This window comes from Prionailurus viverrinus, chromosome B3 (assembly GCF_022837055.1).
Source record: "Prionailurus viverrinus isolate Anna chromosome B3, UM_Priviv_1.0, whole genome shotgun sequence".
NCBI classification, from domain to species: Eukaryota; Metazoa; Chordata; class Mammalia; order Carnivora; family Felidae; genus Prionailurus; species Prionailurus viverrinus.
In genome coordinates, this window is record NC_062566.1 from 137,937,532 (window position 1) to 137,958,170 (window position 20,639).

General features: G+C 45.8%; 2 protein-coding genes across 4 annotated transcripts in view; both read left to right on the top strand.

Moving 5' to 3' along the window:
* Positions 1–4,340, top strand: part of EML1 (EMAP like 1) — a 200,833-nt gene extending 196,493 nt beyond the window's left edge. The window contains exon 24 of the transcript XR_007153110.1: positions 4,329–4,340. The gene's annotated coding sequence lies outside the window, so the exon portion shown is untranslated. The remainder of the gene's footprint in view (positions 1–4,328) is intronic.
* Positions 4,341–5,935: 1,595 nt separating this feature from the next.
* Positions 5,936–20,639, top strand: part of EVL (Enah/Vasp-like) — a 152,259-nt gene continuing 137,555 nt past the window's right edge. For 2 of the 3 annotated variants that reach the window (XM_047864566.1, XM_047864567.1), the window contains exon 1: positions 6,507–6,618. In XM_047864566.1, coding sequence (XP_047720522.1) covers positions 6,530–6,618 — 89 coding nt within the window. In that variant the 5' untranslated portion in view covers positions 6,507–6,529. Of the gene's footprint in view, positions 6,208–6,506; positions 6,619–20,639 lie in introns of those variants that run through there. The other variant, XM_047864569.1, reaches the window with a different exon arrangement.

Here is a 20,639-nt window from a genome sequence, read left to right on the forward strand (position 1 = left end):
AATTCTATTCCACCAGTTCCACACCTAAATAGTGTAGCTTTGCTGTAAATTTTGAAATCAGGTAATATGAGTCTTCCAACTTTGTTCTTCTTCATGATTGTTTTGGCTCTTCTAGGTCTTTTGCATTTCCAAATAAATTTTAGGATCAGCTTGCTAATTTCTGAAAAAAAGGAGGATTTTGACAGGGATTGCACTGAATCTGTAGATCAATTTGGGGACTATTGCCATCTTCTCAATATTAAGTCCTCCAATCCATGAACATGGGCTATGTCTTCCAATCCATGAACATGGGATATCTTTCCATTTACTTAGTTTTTCTTTAATTTCTTTCAGTGACATTTTATAGTTTCCAGTGTATGTCTTACACTTCTTCAAATTTATTCCTAAGTATTTTAATTTTTTGATGTTATTATAAGTAGAATTGTTTTCTTAATTTCATTTTCAAGTTGTTCATAGCAAGTGTATAGAAATATAATTAATTTTTTGGATATTGATCTTGCATCCTGCCCCCTTACTGGACTCAGTTTTTGGTTTTAATAATTTTTTAGTGGATTCCTTAAGATTTGTTGTACACAAGATCATGCCATCTGCAAATAGAAATAGTTTTACTTCTTCCTTTACAATGGAATGTCTTTTCTTCCCCTTGCTAATTATCTCCAGGACAATATTGAAAACCAGTGTTGTCCCTGATATTAGGAAAAAAGCATCCAGTGTTCTGGTGAGTTCTTTTGACTTAAAAACTCTGTTGTGTCCTCAATTATGGCTTCTCCTCCTTCCAGTCCTTTTGGAACTCTTACTGTTGAGAAGTCAGATCTCTTGAATCTATCATTTTTGTGGTTTTTTTCCAATGATAATTTCCATTTCTCCCTGTTGTACTCTGTTTTGCCAAGTAATTTTTTCGTTTGATCTCTAGGGCCTGAGTCAACAAACTATGGCCTGCAGGCCCAACCCAGCTTGCCACCCGTGTTTGTAAGTAAAGTTTTATTGGAACATAATTCATCCATTCATTCATGGATTGTCTATGGCTGCCCTCAAGCTACAATGGCCAAGTGGAGTAGTTATGACAAAGACCGAATGACCTTCGAAAAGCCAAAAATATTTATTATCTGGTCCTTTGCAGGAAAAGTGTGCCAACTCTAGTTCTAGATCAGTGTCTTTTCTGTATTTCACTACCCCTAATTAATTTGTTTTTTAATTTTTGAAATAATGTTTTTATTCCCAAGAATTACTTTTTGTTCGCATATTGCTCTAATGCAAGATCTTCGGGACTCTCCTTGAAACTTCTCTATCATTTCCTCCATTAGACATGCCACCTGCTAACAGCTCAGGCAGAGCTGTCACGATGGTAGTAGAACATCGTGTGAGGGGATCACAGCCTTCAAATTTCCCAAGTCCCTTAAAATGTATGCTCACAGGCCCAGGCCTCCCAGCCCTTTTGTGGGTAGGCCCCCTCAGCTCCACAAAGGCCTGGATGTCAGGGGCTCTAAGAGATCTGATGGCCAAGGCTGGGAAGCCCCAGAGAGGTTGGGCCTACCTAGGTGGGGCTGGGCGGTGTGTTCTTTCCCAAAGGCCTTGGGGCTCCCAGGAAAGGGATCAGCAGCTCTTTCCAGGGTTGCTGGCTAGCATGGCCTGAGGGATGCACTTGGCTCAATTTTCTGAACTTAATTAAGTGGGAACACTCAGGCAGCCTGGATTTGGCTCCGGGCTCCTCCTAAAAAGCAGGCCTGCTCCGGCCTGGGCCCTCAGATCGCTCCTCCAATTGTAAACAGTGGCATTAAGTTGTCCTCTGCTGGGAGGGTACCCAAGGTCCTCCCCTCTTGCCCCCCAACACACATATGTCTGGCCAAGCTCCCCCTCAATTGGTCGAGGTCTTTGAGACATCCCAGCGGGAAGCTAGAGTCATCCCCAGGATGCCCACCGCAGGCCCTTCCCCCAAGAGTGGCCCCTTCCTGAGCCTTCAAAAGCCGGTGAAACAATATCTTAAGGAGAGTCACTTTTTGAGCTGGGGAGCCTAAGAGGTGGAATCAAAAGAGAAGCTCCAGCTGTGAGCCTCAGGCCATCCTGGAGTGTGAGGAAGGCAAAATGGGCCAGAAGCAATTTCTCTTTCCTGCCAGGTGGAGCTTTGGTTTCCAAAATGCAAGGCCCACAGGCTTGTCCCCACCTCTCACGGGCCCTGCTTGAATGAGGGCCAAGAGTCAGTAGCGTCTCCCCACTTCTGTGCTGTAACAAAAGTGGGGTCAAAGTGGAAGAAGACCTGCTTGCTGCCCTCATGAGGTTCAAGGTCTGGTGGAGGAGCCAACATTGGATGGTGAAGGTGTGATGGGGCTGAGTCCAGTGCCCCAAAGCACCGTGAAGGATGGTGCCTGTGGTCCTGTGGGAGGGGGATGCTGAAGGTTCCGGGAGAGAGGTGACATGTGGGTGAGGTTGAAGACAGTTTGCCAGGTAGACAGAGGCAGTATGCTGGGCGGAGACACATAGGTGCTCAGTAAACCTTGGATGAATGAAGGCTTGAAAACAAATTGTGTTATATTTGAGGAAAACCCTGTTGGTAATAAATGAGTTGGTCAACAAGGTTAATGGTGTGAATATTGATTTTCAAAAAGATGAAGTGTCACAGATTGTCCCCAAGTTCTCTGAGACAGCTGTCATCTTCCCTTCAAAGAAACACGTCTTCATTTTGGGTTCTGGCATGAATTAGCAATTTACTGATGCTGTTCATATAAACCAGACATGGTCTCATTGGTGAATCATCCAAAGCAACTGTGTTTCTTTCAGTTATTTGTGGTGAGTGAGGTTTGTTTTGGCAACACCAAAAGAGAGAGAAGATGGTCCAGAGGGTTGGTTCCTCAACAGTGACCCAAGGCTGGAAGAGCTTCAAGAAACAGGGAGGGAGCAGGAGATAATGTAGGCGCTCCTGAAACTTGGGGTCTGCAAAAACGTGTGTTCATCTGGCAACTTGCCTCCATGACTTCTCTTGGCCCCAGTTTCCCCCTCTGGACAGGAGGTGACACAGAGACCTGTTGAGGATTTCCTGGCTCTACTACGTGTCTGTGGCTCTATGATTAGCCTGGGCTCATAGCAGAAAGCCTGTCTTTCCTGCCTCCCCCATGAATGGGAAAACCAGTCCAGGAGGGCCTCCAAGTTGACTCATGGGGTAATCAGCCTGGCTATGTGTCCTGCACCCACACACATCAGGCGTCATAAAATCATTGACTTTGGGAAGCGATCTTTTCAAATCCAAGTAAGGGTGACCTCCAGAGACAAATTATTTGGGGCAGGGGGTCATACATGTCAAAACTGTTGATTTTCTTCTTATCAGAAGAATGTAAGACATGAATTCATGTACCTTTAAGGAATAAAGGCTTTTTTAGTAAACGGGAAACATGCTAAGTAGACTGATTTCAAAAACTAGGGGGAGGGAAGGAGAGGCAAGAGTGAGGCTGCTAGGGGAGGAGGAAAGGATCTTTTCCGGAGCCTACGTCGAGCTGTTTTCAGCAGTGCCTACAAGGATGTAGGAGTCCCATCTGTGGGGTGAGAAAGGGAGGCTCCGAGAGGTCTACACTGCTGGTGGAACAGCAACACGTGAAGATCTCCTTCCCAAGCATCCTGGGCTGGGTAGGTAAGACCAACGCCTATTCATGGAGAAGCAGGGCTCAGCTTCTTCTCAGCCCTTCCAGCTGCTCACGAAGCCCTCTGAGGAACAAACACTGGATCCAAGAAACTATCTCACCAGGAGCCCAACCCAGCTGGTTTGGTGATTTCACTGAATGATGTTGAACCCCTTTTGCTTTCTCGGCATTCCACACCCCCTCTACTAAGAGAAGGATGTGCAGGTCCTTTCCGGCATCAATATTCTCTGGCCCTCCTTTCTTTATTGTTCCAGAATACCGGGAGTTAGCAGGAAAGGTTGGCAGGGGGTGTGTGCCCCTCACCTTTGGTGCCAATGTTCTACAGTAAATCCACTATCAACATGGCCCCGTGAACCTTTTCCAGTTACAGGATAGTAACAGCCTGTCAGACTCTAAAGCAGCAGGGAGGTCTGAATGGGCCATCTGCTTCAATAAACCGAGTGGAGGGCGCCTGGCAGGCTCAGTCAGTCAAGCGTCCAACTCTTGATTTCAATTCAGGTCATGATCATGTGGTTTGTGAGAACGAGCCTCGAGTCAGGCTTTGCACTGACAGTGTGGATCCTCTTGGGATTCCCTCTCTCCCTCTCTCTGCCCCTCCCCCCCCCAATAAATCAATAGCCTTAAAAAAATAAAATAAACCAAACTGGGAACAAACAGGCCAATATCCCAAGGGGCAGGGGTGGTGTTCTCTCACAGCAGATACACACTGACCAAGGATCATGCTGCCTCTACAGAGGCATCTCCAGGTGCCCTGGGGCTTGTCCATTTTAGTAATTTTTACTTGTCTAACAAGTCTCTTCTGTAGCAGAGAGCCAACCTTGAAGAATAGGACAAATAGGGTTAGAAGGAGTGGAAACCTTCTGGACCTGTTAATCGGCATGTAGGGGGCCAACAAGCCTTTTTGAGCCTTAAGACTCCAGCTCAAACAAATAGAAAGAAAGTGAAAATGTGGCAACCCGTCAGTAAGGAACTCCTGATGAGTGGATGGCGGGGGCGGGGCAGGGGTTGGGAGGGAAAGAAGCACCTAGAGACCCACCTGCAACCAGGGAGAAGCAGGTTCAAGCCCAGTAAAGTAGAATGAATGCGCGCTAGGATTTTGACTCAGAAAAACCTTGGCTTGGGGACTGGCTCCACCACTTCCGTATGATACCTTGGGCAAAACCACGCAATTCACAAGGACTCTCCGTCTGGACCGGGAGTAAAACAGCGACCCTTCACAGTCCTCCTACCAAATGCCAGACTCCTCCAAACACTTGATATGCTTTCGTTAAGGTAGATATGATTTTGACGTTACTGTGACAGACAGGAAAGGGAGCATTAGTGGCAATGCCGAGGAAGCACGACGAACTGTGTCCACTTGGGTACGGGGAATGGAACCCCGAAGGTTTCCAGCCAGCAATGAGGATCGGTAACCTTTCGGAAGGATGAGAATTTGACAACCGAGAAAACCTGGAGCACCTACTTCGTGCTGTATGGCCGATGTGATTTTTCACAGGCTGTGGTTTTTGGGGTGCCTGATGGGACTAGGGGAGGTCCCCCAGGGGCTGATATAATCCCAAAGCTACGACTCCCGGTGCCAGACCTGGCTAGTTACAAAAAGAGGGATCTGTGGTGGGTGACCTCGGCGCCCCTCGGATCCCTGTCCGAGCAGGTGGGGCGCACCGCAGGGGTAGTTGGAATCCTCGGGTCACCGGGCACGGTCGCCAGCGCCCTAAGCCACCCCTGTGGATGTCGGGGGCGCCCCGCGAGGGGAGGGGCTCTGCGCTCCAGGTGCCCGCCTAGCATCCCGCCCCGCCCATGGCTCCGCTCCACCCTCAAGGCTCCGCCCCTCGCTGTTCGCCCTCCGTTCTAACCCCGCCCCCCGCGCCTCGTCCTTCCCCTGAAGCCCGGTCCCCTACAGCCCAGTCCCCCGAAGCCCCGCCCCGCCCCTCGCTCTTCGTCCTTCCGAAGAAGCCCCGCCCCCTCTCAGCTCCGCCCCGCCCCTTGCAGTTCCGCCCCGCCTCTCCGAGCCCCTCGTTTAGCGCTCCCGGAGGCGCGGGCGGTGGGGCCCCGCGCCTTTTGTGTCGGGCTCGGGCCGCCGCGCGCGCGCTCTCCCCCTCGGCGGCCGGGGGCGGAGGGACGCACCGCGCGCGCACTCTCCTCGGCCGGCGGAGGGACGCCCCCTCAGTCTCGGCTCGCGGCGCAGCTCGGCCGCGCGCGCCGCCCCCCTCGCCTACCCCTCCGCGGACCCCGAGCCGCCCGCGCCCGCCGGGGCCGGCGCCCCGAGTCTCGGCGGGGCGCGCGCACGCCCCCTCCCCTCCTCGGCCCGCCCTGCCCCCGGCGGCGCGCGCACACGCCGGCCCGGGCACGCGCCCGCCAAGATGGCAGGGGCCGGGGCCCAGCTGTCAGGCGCCGCCGCCGCAGCCCGTCCCCGCAGCTAGCGGCCCGGACGCCCGCCCCGAGAAGATGCGCCCCCGCTGCCCCCCGCAGCCCAGCGAGACGCGGAGCCGCCGCGCCCGGGGCCGGCTCCCCCGCTAACGCCCCGCGCCCCGCGCCGCGCCCCCCGGCCCCGCGCGCCCGCCCTGGCAGCGACAATGAGGTGAGTCGGGCGGGGCGGCGCGGCGGGGAGAGGACCCGGCGGGCGGCGGCGGGGCAGCCTCGGGAGCGGCGTGGGGGCGTCGAGGACGGCGGGCGGGGCGGGGGCGACGGCGGGGGCGGCGTGCGGAGGGGGCGAGGGGCACCTGCGGGGCCAGGGGGGCGGGCGCTCGGCCTCCTCTCCCGGGCGGGCCCCCTGGGCGCCCCCTCCCCATCCCCGGCCGCGCTCCTGGGCAGGGCGGTCGTGTCCTTCACCCACCCCCCTCCCTTGGCCCCTGTCCCTGTCTTCTCCCGGAAAGTGCAGGACCCCAAACCACCCCTCCCTGATGTACCACCCAGCCAGGGCTGTGCTGGGTGTCAGGCCGAGAACTGGAACGCTGCCGGCGCCCACGAGCCCGGAATTCCTAATCCCGAGGTAACCCAGCCCCGACTTGTAGGGGTCATCACTTCCTTGCCGTTTTTTTCTGTGTAATTTTACCTTCAGAGCACAGATCGTATACCACCTCTGGTGTCTGTAGTTTCACCTTGCTTGTTTCGTGAACTTGACGTAAACGAAACAATACAGTACACGTTCTTTTGTGTCTGGCTTCCTTCGCTCAAGTTGTTGAGATTCACCCATTTTTTGCTGACCTGTGGATTTCTGTTGCGTGACTGTACCACAGTTTATCCATTGCACTGTTGGGAGACGTTTCGATTATTTCTACCTTTTGGCTATTACGAATACTCGTGTATGTTTCCCGGTGCACTCATTTCTGTTGGGTATATGCCTGGCAGTGGAATTTTTAGGTCAAGAAACACGCAGCTCTTCAAATTTAATAAATACCGAGTTTCCAAAGGGTTTGACCAATCTACAGTCGTACCAGCAAGTGTATGGGAGTTCTTGAGCTCCACATCCTTGCTTGCCAGCACTGGGTATTGTCGGTCTTAAACTTTAGCCATCCTGGTGGGTCTGAAGTGGTATCCTGTTGTGGTTTTAAATCGTAGTTTCCTGCGAGCTGATGAGGGTGAACATCTTTTCATGTTTATTTGGAATCCTTTTTTACGATGGGCCTGTTCAGATGTTTTGCCCAGTTTTCTTTGGGGCTTACATGTCTTTTCTCCCCTAATTTGTAATTCTTTTCCAAAGTCAAGAAGATAGTTTCTTACAACATCTTGCAGAAATCTTAGGATTTTGCGTTTCAGATTAAGATCTACAGGCCGCTTGGAATTTGTTTTTGTGTAACTTTGTGCGTGTGTGTGTGTGTGTGTGTGTGTGTGTGTGTGTGACTTGTGGAATTGATTTGCTTCTGGAAAAGGGACTAATTTCATTTTAATAGCACCGTTTATTCAGCACTGATTATCAGAAAAGGCATCCTTTCCCCATAGCTCTTCAGTGGCTTCTTTGTCACCTTCCAGTCTTCCATTTGGGGCCATTCTTCACCTGAAAAATACTCTTTAGTATCCTTTAATGTAGGTCTGGGGTGACAGATTCTTACAGTGTGTGTTTGCAAATGTTATTATTTACCTGCATTAAAAAAAAAAAAAGCCAGCTTGATTGAGATACAATTCACACACCATAAAATGTGCTCATTTAAAATATACAGTTCAGGGGCACCTGGGTGGCTTAGTCAGTTAAGCATCTGATTCTTGATTTTGTCTCAGGTCATGATCGCACAGTTTGTGAGATTGACCCCAAGTCACGCTCTGCATTCGTGCCTAGCCTGCTTAGGATTCTCGTTCATGCGCACGCTCTCTCTCTCTCTCTCTCAAAATAAATAAACTTTAAAAAAATAAAGTATACAGTTCAGGAGTTTTTGGTTTTTTCACAGAGTTCCGCAACTATTACCACAATCTAATTTTATTTATTTTTTAATGTTTGTTTATTTTTGAGAGTGCGGGAGAGGGGCGAGGGGGGGGGAGGGACAGAGAGAGAGAGAGGGACAGAAGAGCCAAAGTGGGCTCTGTACCAACAGTAGTTAGCCCGATGCGGGGCTCGAACCCACGAACCAAGAGATCTTGACCTGAGCCAAAGCCAGAGGCTCAATCAGCTGAGTCACCCGTGCACCCTGGCCACAATCCAATTTTAGAACATTTTCCTCCATCGCGAAGGGTCTTCTCAGTACTTACAGAATTCTTGGTTTGCCATTGTTTCCTTTTAGCATTTCAAATCTATTTCATTATTTCTGACTTGGATTGTTTCTGTTGTGAAGCCACATGTCAGTCTGTCATTCCTTTGAAAGTAGTCTTTTTCTCTGGATACTTTTAAAATGTTCTCTTTGTCTTTGGTTTCTCATTGCTGTCCCTGGTATGATTTTTTTTTTAATTATAATAGGGGTGCTTAGGGCTTCTTGAACCTGTGGCCCAGCATCTTTCTTTAGTTTTGGAAGCTATCAGCCATTAGTACTTCAAATATTGCTTCTGCCCCATTCTGTCTCACCTTTCTTTCTGGAACTGTAGTTAATACATGTTAGATCATTCACTGGATATTCTGCCTCTTAATCTTAATTCTGTATTTCCTTTCTGACGGTCTGTCCTTCATTCTGGATATCTCCTCACTTATCTTTTTTCTTCTGTAAATGATCTATTAAACCTATCAATTGAGGTTTTGTTTTTGTTTTTTTTTTTTTTTACACCCAATATGGGGCCAAACTCATGACCCTGAGATCAAGAGTCACATGCTCTACTGACCTAGCCAGGTGGGTACCCCTCAGTTGAGTTTTTCATTTCAGTTCTGTATTTTTTGATTGTTTAATTTGCATTTGCTTTGCTTTTTATAGTTTACCATTATCTGCCAAAATTATCGATCTTGTCTTTTGGATATGGTGTGCATAATTATCTTAAAGCTTGTCTGATTATGGCACTATATGTGAGTCATTTCCAATGTCTGTTTTCTCTTGGTTTTCATTCATTCTGTCTTATCTCCTTATGTGCCTAGTTTTTGTTGTTTTCTTTTTTTAATTTTGTGCTGGATATTGAATTTGCATAATTGTTTGTAGAAATAATTTGAGATCTAAGATGACATTTTCCTCTGCCAGAGATTAATTCACATTTGCTTTTGTCAGGCAAATGGGGCGCTTAGGATCTGGAGTCACTTCAGTGCCATATCAGGGATTGAGCTGTTTCTTTTTTATTTTTTTTATTGTTTATTATTTTTGAGAGAGAGAGAGAGACAGACACACAGACACTGGGAGCAAGCAGGGAAGGGGCGGAGAGAGAGGGAGACACAGAAACGGAAGCAGGCTCCAGGCTCTGAGCTGTCAGCACAGAGCCCGACGCGGGGCTTGAACCCATGAACCATGAGATCATGACCTGAGCTGAAGTCTGACGCTCAACGCACTGAGCCACCCACGCGCCCCCTAACATTCCCTTTAGAATTGGCAAACACCCCTAGAGAAAAGTAGCCCTAAATACTGAGCTCGCTTCCCTGAGTCTCTGATGTGTCTTCTTCCCTCAGGCCTCCAAGCAGATATTTAGTGTATTTTTTCTCTGTGTTTCTGGTTCTCTTTAGCTGGAGATTGTTCTTGGTCCCCGGTTACTGGCAGTAAAAGCCCCTCATGCATGCACGTTGGGGGTAGTTTGAGTCAGTATTCAGTTCTGCAGGAAATTTAAGCTATAGCAGGCTCCAGAAGCTGGAGAGAATAACAGCTATTTTCTTATAGCTGTCAACTATGTTAGATTGTCATGGTTTCTGAAATGCTCTTAGAATCAAGATAATCTTAAGAATATATTTTTATTTCCTTTGAATATATAATTAATTGAAAAAATTGTAGTTAAGTTCAGATCATTACTATGATGCAAAGGATTTTGGAAGCAGATGCTTTCTTCTCTTTTGTCCATGTTTCTTCCTTTCTCCTGTTTTGATTTCCTTGTTTATTTGGTAAAAATTACCCTTTATCTGCTCCTCTTGAATAGAACATTTAATCTTTTGATCAACAATAGCATACTAGCCTTCTCTGACCCTGTTCTTTTGGATCAACTGTAAAAAGGCACGGCTATAGGAATGGAAGTTTGTAAGTGGCTTTTCCAAAATGAGGCATTCGGTTATTCTTTTTCTTTAAGTTGTCTGGTTTTTACACAGATTTTTTTAAATGCTGTTGACAGTTGGGGCACCTAGGTGGCTCAGTCGGTTGAGCGTCTGACTTCAGCTCAGGTCAAGATCTCGCGGTCTGTGAGTTCGAGCCCTGCATCGGGCCCTGTGCGGACAGCTCAGAGCCCAGAGCCTGCTTTGGATTCCGCGTCTTCCTCTCTCTCTGCCCCTCCCCTGCTCATGCTCTGTCTCTCTCTCTGTCAAAAATAAACATTAAAAAAAATTTTTTTTAATGCTGCTGACAGTTTACCATGGTTCTCTGTCACCGGCTGTTTATAGTTAAGCACTGATTTACGTATGTTGACATGTACCTCAAGGATGTGGCTTTTGCAGAAGGCCTAAATGAGGTCTGTTCCTTACCTTCCTTGTCAACTCAGATAAATGATTGGGATAGTTATAAACAACCTGGTTCATCCATGAAAAACACTTTGCTTTTTGTTCAATCCTGAGTTTTTTTTCAGTGGGCATAACACATGATTTTTCTTGCTAGATAACCTCACGGGAGTGTAGAGATGTGATCTGTTCATAAAGGTCTGCAAGGTAGTCTTCAAACCATCCCTTTTAAGAAGTGTCTAGGAGCACCTGGGTGGCTTAGTCGGTTAAGCGTCTGACTCTTGATTTCAGCTCAGGTCGTGATCTCACTGCCTGCAGGGTTCAAGCCCCACTTCAGGCTCTGCGCTGACGGCATGGAGCCTGCTTGGGATTCTCTCTCTCCCTCTCTCTGCCCACCCCCTCAAAGTAAATAAAACACATTTAAAAAATCTTTTTAAAAAAGTGTCTAAGGCATAGGGCTGGATTCTCATGAATAAACTGAACATTTGAGGCACATATTTTTCACATATTTTAGGGGAAAAGTCCTGTTGAATCAAATTCCTTGGATAATTAAGGCTGTACCTGAGTGATGTTTTTAAGTTTTATTTTATAGGGTATTGCCTGAATTCTCCCCTTTTCCTAACAGACCTTATGTATTTTCATGTCTTAATTCAGAGTCAGCTTTTGAGGGCTTAATGTTGCCTGGTGTTGGATTATATGGGTAAGTGGGTGAAAAGAACCAGATCTTCCCTCCCAATAGTCCCTGTCCCTAAATGATTTCTAGACATTTACTAGATTCATTCTGTATCCTTTTCTACTTACAACCAACCAACCAACCCCCCCCAACAGACTACTGTATTTCTCTTTATATACTTTAGTCATTTATCTGTTGAGTCATTTATCTGAATATTTTCCATCTGCCTTTTATTTTTATACATATATATATGTATATATATATGTATGTATATATATATACACACACACATATAAGATTAAGATTTTTATGTCAATAAGTCATTTTCTGCATGGCTTTTCTGTCATTTCTTATATTTAAGAAATCGTTCTTCTAGAAGTTTGATAAGTATTTAAGTTGTTTTTCTGTTTTATATGTAAAATCTAAAAAAAGTCATCCATCCAATTGTCTGGAATATGGGGTGAAGATCAAGATTACATTTTTTTCAAAATCACTGATTATATACTTGACTCTATCAGTAGATACATGGCAGAGATATCAGGAATGTTTTCTAAGTGGATGGCGGTACCGACATCTGGATCTCAACATTGTCTTCGGGGGTGTCTGTTGCAGCCAGTAACTCCTGAAGGAGGACCACCCACGGTCCCAACAGGGCCAGCCTTGTGTACGTAAGGCATGGCCGGTCTGGCATCCTGCGGGTCTGGTTTTGTACCAAGGAACCACCTCATCTGGGCCAAGGGCACTCGATCAATCTTGGAGTTATACGGAGTACAGTGCGGTTATAGGGCACAGTGCAAGATACACAGGCACGAACAGAGTCCTTATTAATCACTGTTGGCCTGCACTAGCTCACCCATTGGGGTCCAAGTACATTTCTGAATGCAGTGCTGCAGAAGGGGGGCAGGAGAGCATTTCTCCAAGTCATTGCAAGTCATGTCAGGGAGACCAGCTATATGTGGGGGTATTTTCTGTGTATTTTCCTAGGATCTCCTCTGTTGCTCTGTTTGCCAGTTTTTAGGCCAGTGCCACTAACTTACTGACGTTGTAGATGGTTTTGTTTTTATTTTGAGTTGTACTTTTCATGGAAGTTTTAATGTCAATAATTTGTCAAAGAATACACAGCAGTTTGGAAACCTGTTTCAGAAAATACTCATTCAAGCCGGCCATATTCCAGTGTTCTTTGTGTGAGACATGTATGGAAGTGGTTCTGATAGCTTTCACTAGTGATTTCCCAAGCTGATGACGTCACCATGAATCCCAGTGGCTTTTATTTTATTTTCTGTTACTCTATTTTCTTTCATTGTAAATTCAAGTTAACGTACAGTGTAATATTCGTTTCAAGTGCACAGTTGAGTGATTCAGCACTTCCATACAATGCCTGGTGCTCATCACAAGTGTGCTCCTTAATCCCCATCACCTGTTTATCCCCTCTTCCCCACACTCCTCCCCTTTGGTAACCACCAATGTGCTATCTCTAGTTAAGAGTCTGTTTCTTGGGGAGTGCCTGGGTGGCTCCATAGGTTAGGCGTCCCGATTTCGGCTGAGGTCACGATCTCGAGGTTCGTGAGTTCGAGCCCCACATGGGGCTCTGTGCTGACAGCTTGGAGCCTGGAGCCTGCTTCAGATTCTGTGTCTCCCTCTCTCTCTGCCCCTCCCCTGCTTACGCGCTGACTCTCTGTCTCCCTCTCTCTCTCAAAACTAAGTAAACACTAAAAAAAGAAAAGAATCTGTTTCTTGGTTTGCCTCTCTCTCTTTTCCCCTTTGTTTTATTTCTCACATTCTACATCTGAGTGAAATCATATGGGATTTGTCTTCCTCTGACTTATTTCACTTAGCATAACATCCTCTAGCTCCATCCATGTTGTTGCAAGTGCCAGGATTCCATTCCTTTTTATGGCTGAGTAATACTCCATTTAATATATGTACGGTATCTTTATCCATTCATCAGTCAGTGGACATTTGGGCTGTTTCCATAATTTGGCTGTTGTAGATAGTGCTGCTCTAAACATCGGGGTGCATGTATCCCTTTGAATTAGTGTTTTTGTATTCTTTGGATAAATACCTAGTAGTGCAATTGCTAGGTTGTAGGGTAGTTCTATTTTTAACTTTTTGAGGAACCTCCATACTGTTTTCCAGAGTGGCTGCACCAGTTTGCATTCCCACCAACAGTGCACGAGAGTTCCCCTTTCTCTGCGTCCTCACCAACGCTCGTTTCTCGTGTTGTTGATTTTAGCCATTCTGACAGGTGTGAGGTGATAACTCACTGTAGTTTTGATTTGTGTTTCTCTGATGATGTGTGATGTTGAGCATCTTTTCACGTGTCTGTTGGCCATCTGTATGTCTTCTTTGGAAAAGTGTCTTTTCGTGTCTACTGCCTGTTTTTTGTTATTTTTTTTTTTAATGTTTATTTATTTTTGAGAGAGAGGGATAGAGCTCAAGTGGGGAGGGGCAGAGAGAGAGGGAGACGCAGAATCCAAAGCAGGCTCCAGGCTCCAGCTGTCAGCACAGAGCCTGACATGGGGCTTGAACCCACGAACCATGAGATCATGACCTGAGACAGATGTTTAACTGACTGAGCCACTCAGGTGTCCCTGCCTGTTTTTTAGTTGGATTATTTGGTTTTTGGGTGTTGAGTTTTTTAAGTTATTTATATATTTTGGGTATGAACTCTTTATCAGATATGTCACCTGCAAATCTCTTCTTCCATTCTGTAGGTTCCCTTTAATTTTGTTGATTATTTCCGTTGCTGTGCATAAACTTTTCATTTTGATGAAGTCCCAATAGTTTATTTTTGCTTTTGTCTCCCTTGCCTCCAGTGATGATTCTAGTAAGAAGTTGCTACAGCCGAGGTCAAAGAGGTTACTGCCTGTGTTCTCCTCTATTTTGATAGTTTCCTGCCTCCCATTTAGGTCTTTAATCCATTTTGAGTTTACTTTTGTGTACAGTGTAAGAAAGTGGTCCAGGTTCATTGTTCTGCATGTTGCTGTCCAGTTTTCCCAGCATCATTTGTTGAAGAAACTGTCTTTTTCCCCGTTGGATATTCTTTCCTGCTTTGTTGAAGATTAATTGACCGTATAGTTGTGGGTTGACAATGATTTTTAATATGAGCGACATCATCCTTTTGTTAAAGTACTGTCATTTTGAATTTTGCTGGTTTGGTAGTTTTGTTTCTGTCTAGTTTCATCAACATCATAGATTTAACCTTAGATTTGTAATTGTACATAAATAAGCTGCAGGAAAATAAACCAGTTTCCCTTTAAAGGGAATCCATATACCACCCAAATTTGAATTTTGTAGTAGATTATAAGCTTGACGATGACTCTGAGTTGTTAAGTGACTGTCATAAGTGCTATAGTGACATGCGAATGGAGAGTTCCTCCCCCTGACATCGGTGTGGGGATGGGAAGGTCCCCTGAGCAAACAATTCTAAGTAGAGGTTTTCTCTTTCCTATCCCAAAAGAAGATCCTCATAGAAACAATTTCTAGTGGAAATTTTCTTCTTTTTGAAAAAATAACTTCTTCCTGATTTAAACGGTACATATTACATGTGGAAAATTTGAAAACATAGGAAAGTAGAGAGGACAGACAGACAGTACAAACCAGCTTTGATCCTACTGTCCAGGGAAGAAAACCACATTAAACGTGGGCCGTAGTTCCTTTATGTGTTTAAGAGAACATTTTCACAAAATTGATACTGTACTGTGTATTTATTTTGGATAGTTTACATTTAACATGTATGAGTTACCCCCTCGTTAAATATTCTTTGAAAATATTTTAAAAACCTGAATAATATCATATGGTATGCCATAATTTATTTATTAGTACCCAATTTGGGGACAGTTAGCTTGATTTTAGGATTTCATCATTGTAAACAACACAATGGTAAATGTCTGCACAAAATTCTTGGGGTACACCTTTGGTTATTTCCTTAAGATAAATTAGTAAAATTGCATTATTTACTGGCATCAGAGGGTATACACATTTTTAAGGCTATTGATACACATCAGAATGTTAATTTTAAAAAAGAGAAAAGAGGGGCGCCTGGGTGGCTCAGTCGGTTAAGCGGCCGACTTCGGCTCAGGTCATGATTTCATAGTCCGTGAGTTCGAGCCCCACGTCAGGCTCTGTGCCGACAGCTCAGAGCCTGGAGCCTGTTTCAGATTCTGTGTCTCCCTCTCTCTGTCTCAAAAATAAATAAACGTTAAAAAAAATTTTTTTTTTTTTAATTTATTTTTGGGACAGAGAGAGACAGAGTATGAACGGGGGAGGGGCAGAGAGAGAGGGAGACACAGAATCGGAAACAGGCTCCAGGCTCCGAGCCATCAGCCCAGAGCCTGACGCGGGGCTCGAACTCACGGAGCGCGAGATCGTGACCTGGCTGAAGTCGGACGCTTAACCGACTGCGCCACCCAGGCGCCCCAAAAAAAAATTTTTTAAAAAAAGAGAAAAGAAAGAGATAAAGCTAATGAAAGGAAGTTTAATCCTGTCCTCCTTAGCTTGGAGATTCCCTCCAAAAAACCAAGGCCTAGAAAAACAATCAGAAGTAAATGGTGTGGTTCCATGGGCTGACCAGTGGGGGGAGCCCTGTTCCTGAGTCCTCTAATAGCTGCTGGGTCTAAAGGTGGACTGTATCTTTGTCTTCGAGGCTGTGTGAAAGACCTCTCAGTTTGGGGTTAATATCAGAATATGAATAAACTCTCTTAAAAACTGTTGTGATACGCCACATTTTGCCCCCTGTATTCCAAGCACCCTGGGTTTATAGAGTCAGATCTGTTTCTGCCCCAGAGCCACTCCTTAACCTGACTGAGCAAATTCCTTAACCCTCGTAAGCCTCAATTTTTCTCCCATATACAATGAGAATAATTCCACTTCCTGCAGAGGGTTTTGTGAGGACCAAATGAAAACGCAGAAGTTCTTAGCCTATGGTGTTCAACAAACGTTAGTTATCTACCTCCCCACTGCAATTTGTTATGTCTACAAGAAGAGAAACCCTGAAACCATCTGGAACAATTCTGATTTCAAATATTCTGTCCTTTGTCAATCACTGTCCAACTCATCTACCATCAGCGGTCATTTTTTGGTTCAGAAGCCACAGTTGCTATTGATGCTTCAACTTCTCTAAAAGTTATAAATGATACAGAAGAGAACCGTTAAAATAAAGACAATAAGGAGGCAGGTTGTTTTGGGGAAGAAGAGGTCACCGTACCAGAAAACTCATATTAAGAAATAGTTACTACAGTTGAGCATGTTTAGCTGTGAGATTCCCAGAAGCCGTGGCAGAAAGGGCAGCACGAGCCGATGCGTGCCTGTCGTGCTGGGGTAGCACCGCCACGCCTTTGTAGAGCTCTAAAGACGTTTTCTGGGGATCTTAGAGACAGTGGACAGCTTACCTTACGAGTGTGCTTTTGGAAGCCTCTTACACACCTCCTCCAGTCCTTTCTCCCTTGTGATAGCTTGACCTGGGGCCCTTCTGTAAAAGCTTCTGGAACCTGTAAACAGTCTCTGGCTTCTGCCCTCCACTGGGCTCTCTTTGTGCAGCTGTGTCTGTTGCTCTGCTCTTTTTTCCTCTGTTCTTTCTCAAAGGATGCTAAATCAGAAAAGATCTGACAGACTAACTCCCCAGTGGACCAAAGTCTACTTCCTTTTCCCTTTCACCTTGCTAACTTCCAAGCCTTCAGATCCTAGTTTATTTTTTTAAAGTTTATTTATTTATTTTGAGAGAGAGAGAGAGAGAGAGAGAGAGAGAGAGAGAGAGAGAGGGCACACTTGTGTGTGGGAGGGGCAGAGAGAGGGAGAGACACAATTCCAAGGAGGCTCCATGCTGTCAGCACAGAGCCCCATGTGGGGCTTGAACTCATGAATTGTGAGATCATGACCTGAGCCGTGATCAAGAGTCAGATGCTTTACTGACTGAGCCATCCAGGTGCCCCCAAATCTTAGTTTAAACACCACTTCCTCCAGGAGTGAATCCTTGACCCCTCCCCTGGCCAAGGGCCCTTTCTTGCTATTTGCCTCTGTGGCATCCCATATTTCCTTTTCCATAACTCTTTCTATTTTTAATTACTTACATTTTTTTCTCTTACGTTTCATAAAGGATTATGCTTATTTTGATCTCGGTTGGATCCCTGGAGCCTAGCACTGTGCCTGGCACTTGGTAAATGCTTGATAAATATTGATGTGGCCATCAAGACCTTAAATGGATAGGAAAATCATGACATTCATTCTAGCTTGCCCTGAGTCCTTCCAAGAACAACATTCTAGGCAGCCACCCCCAAACCGTAGAAGCTGGCATCCAAATGGGAGCTGTTTTGTTATGTGAATAATGAATTAGTGCATTGCTGGGGTGACAGTGCGTTAGTCTGTTGTTTCCATACTGCTGCAGTGGGACGTATTTATCTGTTGATGTGTGGAAGGATTTTTTGTGCCGTTATTTCTTTGTAAGGACATTATGGACTGTAACTCTTAGTGTTCTGGATGTTTCTCAATCTTTGCTGTGCCTGGGAAACGCTTGTGTGTGTTCTTCCAAAATGCAGATCCCATTGCCAGAGATGGAGGGATGCTTTCTCAAAATCTTTTTTTTCTTTCTATTAATGGACTTGATATTTTAGAACAAGTTCGGATTTACAGAAAAACTGAGCAGATAATACAGAGAGTTCCCATATGCCCTACACACATATATACAATTTCTCCCTCTGTTATTAACATCTTACATTTTGGGGACATTTGTTACACTCAATGAGTGAATATTGATATTCTTATTAGCCAGAGTCCACTCGTCAAGTTTCCTTGTTTTTGCCTTGTGTCCTTTTTCTGTTCCAGGGTCCCATCCAGGACACCACATTACATTTTGTTGTTGTACCTGCTTTAACTCCTCTTGGTTGGCTGTGATAGTTTTCTAGACCTTCCTTATTTTTTAAAAAAAAATTTTTTTTTCAATGTTTATTTATTTTTGGGACAGAGAGAGACAGAGCATGAACGGGGGAGGGGCAGAGAGAGAGGGAGACACAGAATCGGAAACAGGCTCCAGGCTCTGAGCCATCAGCCCAGAGCCCGACGCGGGGCTCGAACTCACGGACCGCGAGATCGTGACCTGGCTGAAGTCGGATGCTTAACCGACTGCGCCACCCAGGCGCCCCAAGACCTTCCTTATTTTTGATGACCTTGACTATTTTGAGGAATATTGGTTAGGATTGTAGGATGGCCCCTCTGATGGAATTTGTCTCATGTTTTTCTCGCGATTAGAATGAGTGGGGTTGTCAGCTCTGGGGAGGAAGGTGACAGAGATACGGTGCCCTTTTCATCACTTCATATAGAGGGTACCTACTAGCAACATGATTTATGACTGTTGATGTTGACCTTGGCCACCTGGCTGATGTAGTGTTTGTCGGGTAGCATCCTTGTCAAGTTCCTCTCTTGGTCCCTTTTTTAAGAAAGTTACTATTCACGGCCCGCAGTTAAGGAGTAGAGAGTTCCGCTGCTTCTCCTGATGTGTGCTTTTTAAATATTAATAATTAAGTATTTTTATACACATTAGAAAAACAGTGCATCCCATCCGTGGTATCCTAACCGGGTTCCCCAGAAGGCTGCGTCTGAGGCAAAGGCCGTGTGAGAGGAGCTTTGGAGGGAGTGTCCCCTCTGGGGACCGGAAGAAGGACAGGGCAGTGCAGTGGAAGGAGGAAGAGCCAGGACGGGCATTCGGTCCTGATGAGGCCATTGCTCTAGGCCGCCCAGGACTCATACTTGTGGGGAGAAAGGGAGCAGCGCATACCCAGCAGCTGCCGTCCTCCTTTGACAGAGGATTGCCCCGGCGGCCTTCGTCGCCCTGCACCTGGAGGTGTTCCCCTGGAGGGCCCCTGTGGCAGCCGCTGGAGCAGGGACCCGGAGGCAGGTCGGTGGTGGCGGGAATCAGAAACAGGTGAAGCAGGAGCGGAAGTGGTCCGGAAGACGTGCCCCCTGCACGGGGTTTTGTGAATATTATTACTACATAGGAGGTAAATCAATTTCACTGTTTTAATCTCCTCGTTCATTGCTTCTTGATTTTCAGTTATTGCTGGCAAGCTTCCTATACTTCCAGGTTGACTTTGCCTGTGTTTTTCTAGTACTTGTATAATTTCTTTTCTTTTTGTTGTGCCCAGATGTTTTAACCTCCGACCCATTTGTGATGCCATGTACGGTTTGAGGGATGGATCCAATTTTATCCGTTTCTGTCTGGTTTTTCAGTTATCCCAGTGCCACTTATTAAAAGTTCTGTTTTCTCCCACTGTTTTGAGATGCCTCCAGTTGTTTTTGAGATGCCGTCTTTTGTCGTATTTAACTAATCTGACCTATTTCTCAATTTTCTGTTACATTTCATTGGTCTATGTGTATTCATGTGCCAATATTTTTAATTCAGGAGACTTTATTTTATTTACTTATTTTTGAGAGAAAGAGAGAGAGCACAAGTGGGGGAGGGACAGAGAGACTGACTCACAGAATCTGAAGCAGGCTCCAGGCTCTGGGCTGTCAGCACAGAGCCCAACATGGGGCTCGAACTCACAAGCTGTGAGATCATGACCTGAGCCAAAGTCAGATGCTTAACCGACTGAGCCACACAGGAGTCCCTAGTTAAAGAGGCTTTATAATAGGTGTTAATATTTAGTAGGGCTAGTACTCTCATGTTGTTCTATTGAGTTGATTTTAAGGTTTTTGTTTTTTTTTTCTTGAGAGAGAGTGCCCACCCAAGCAAGTGGGGGAGGGGCAGAGAGAGAGAATCCCAAGCAGGCTCCATGCTATGAGCATGGAGCCCAGTGTGGGGCTTGAACCCACAAAACATGAGATCATGACCTGAGCTGAAACCAAGGGTCAGACCCTTAACTCAGGTGCCCCTCATGCGTTGGTTTTAAAGAAAAAGATTATGTAATAGCACTCATATTAAATAGACATGACAAAAATCACGAGTGACCAGAGTTTGGGAAATAGTACTTTAACCCCAAGGAACAAATCTGGAATGGCATGGTTCAGGCATCTGTGTGCCCCTTGGGGAGAATTCTCATTTATCACATGATGCATGTGGCTTTTGAATATGAATCCAAGAGATAATGAGTGAGGCTAGAGGTCCCTTACAGGCAATATGACTTTTCCGAGTAGGATTGTTAGCATGTTAAGGAAACCCCTACCCTTAGTCATCCGCCCCCCAAATTACTTATGAAACCACAAGCTGTTTTGGAGGATTTTGACCTGTTAAAAATACTCATTTGTAAAACTATAGAAAGAGATCCTCTAAGTCTCAGGGTTTTTAACTCTCACTGGGTATCAGAAATACTTGAAAAGACCCTCTTCCCTACCTCTCCTCCAGTGCCGGGGCCCTACCTCAGAGATTCTGTCA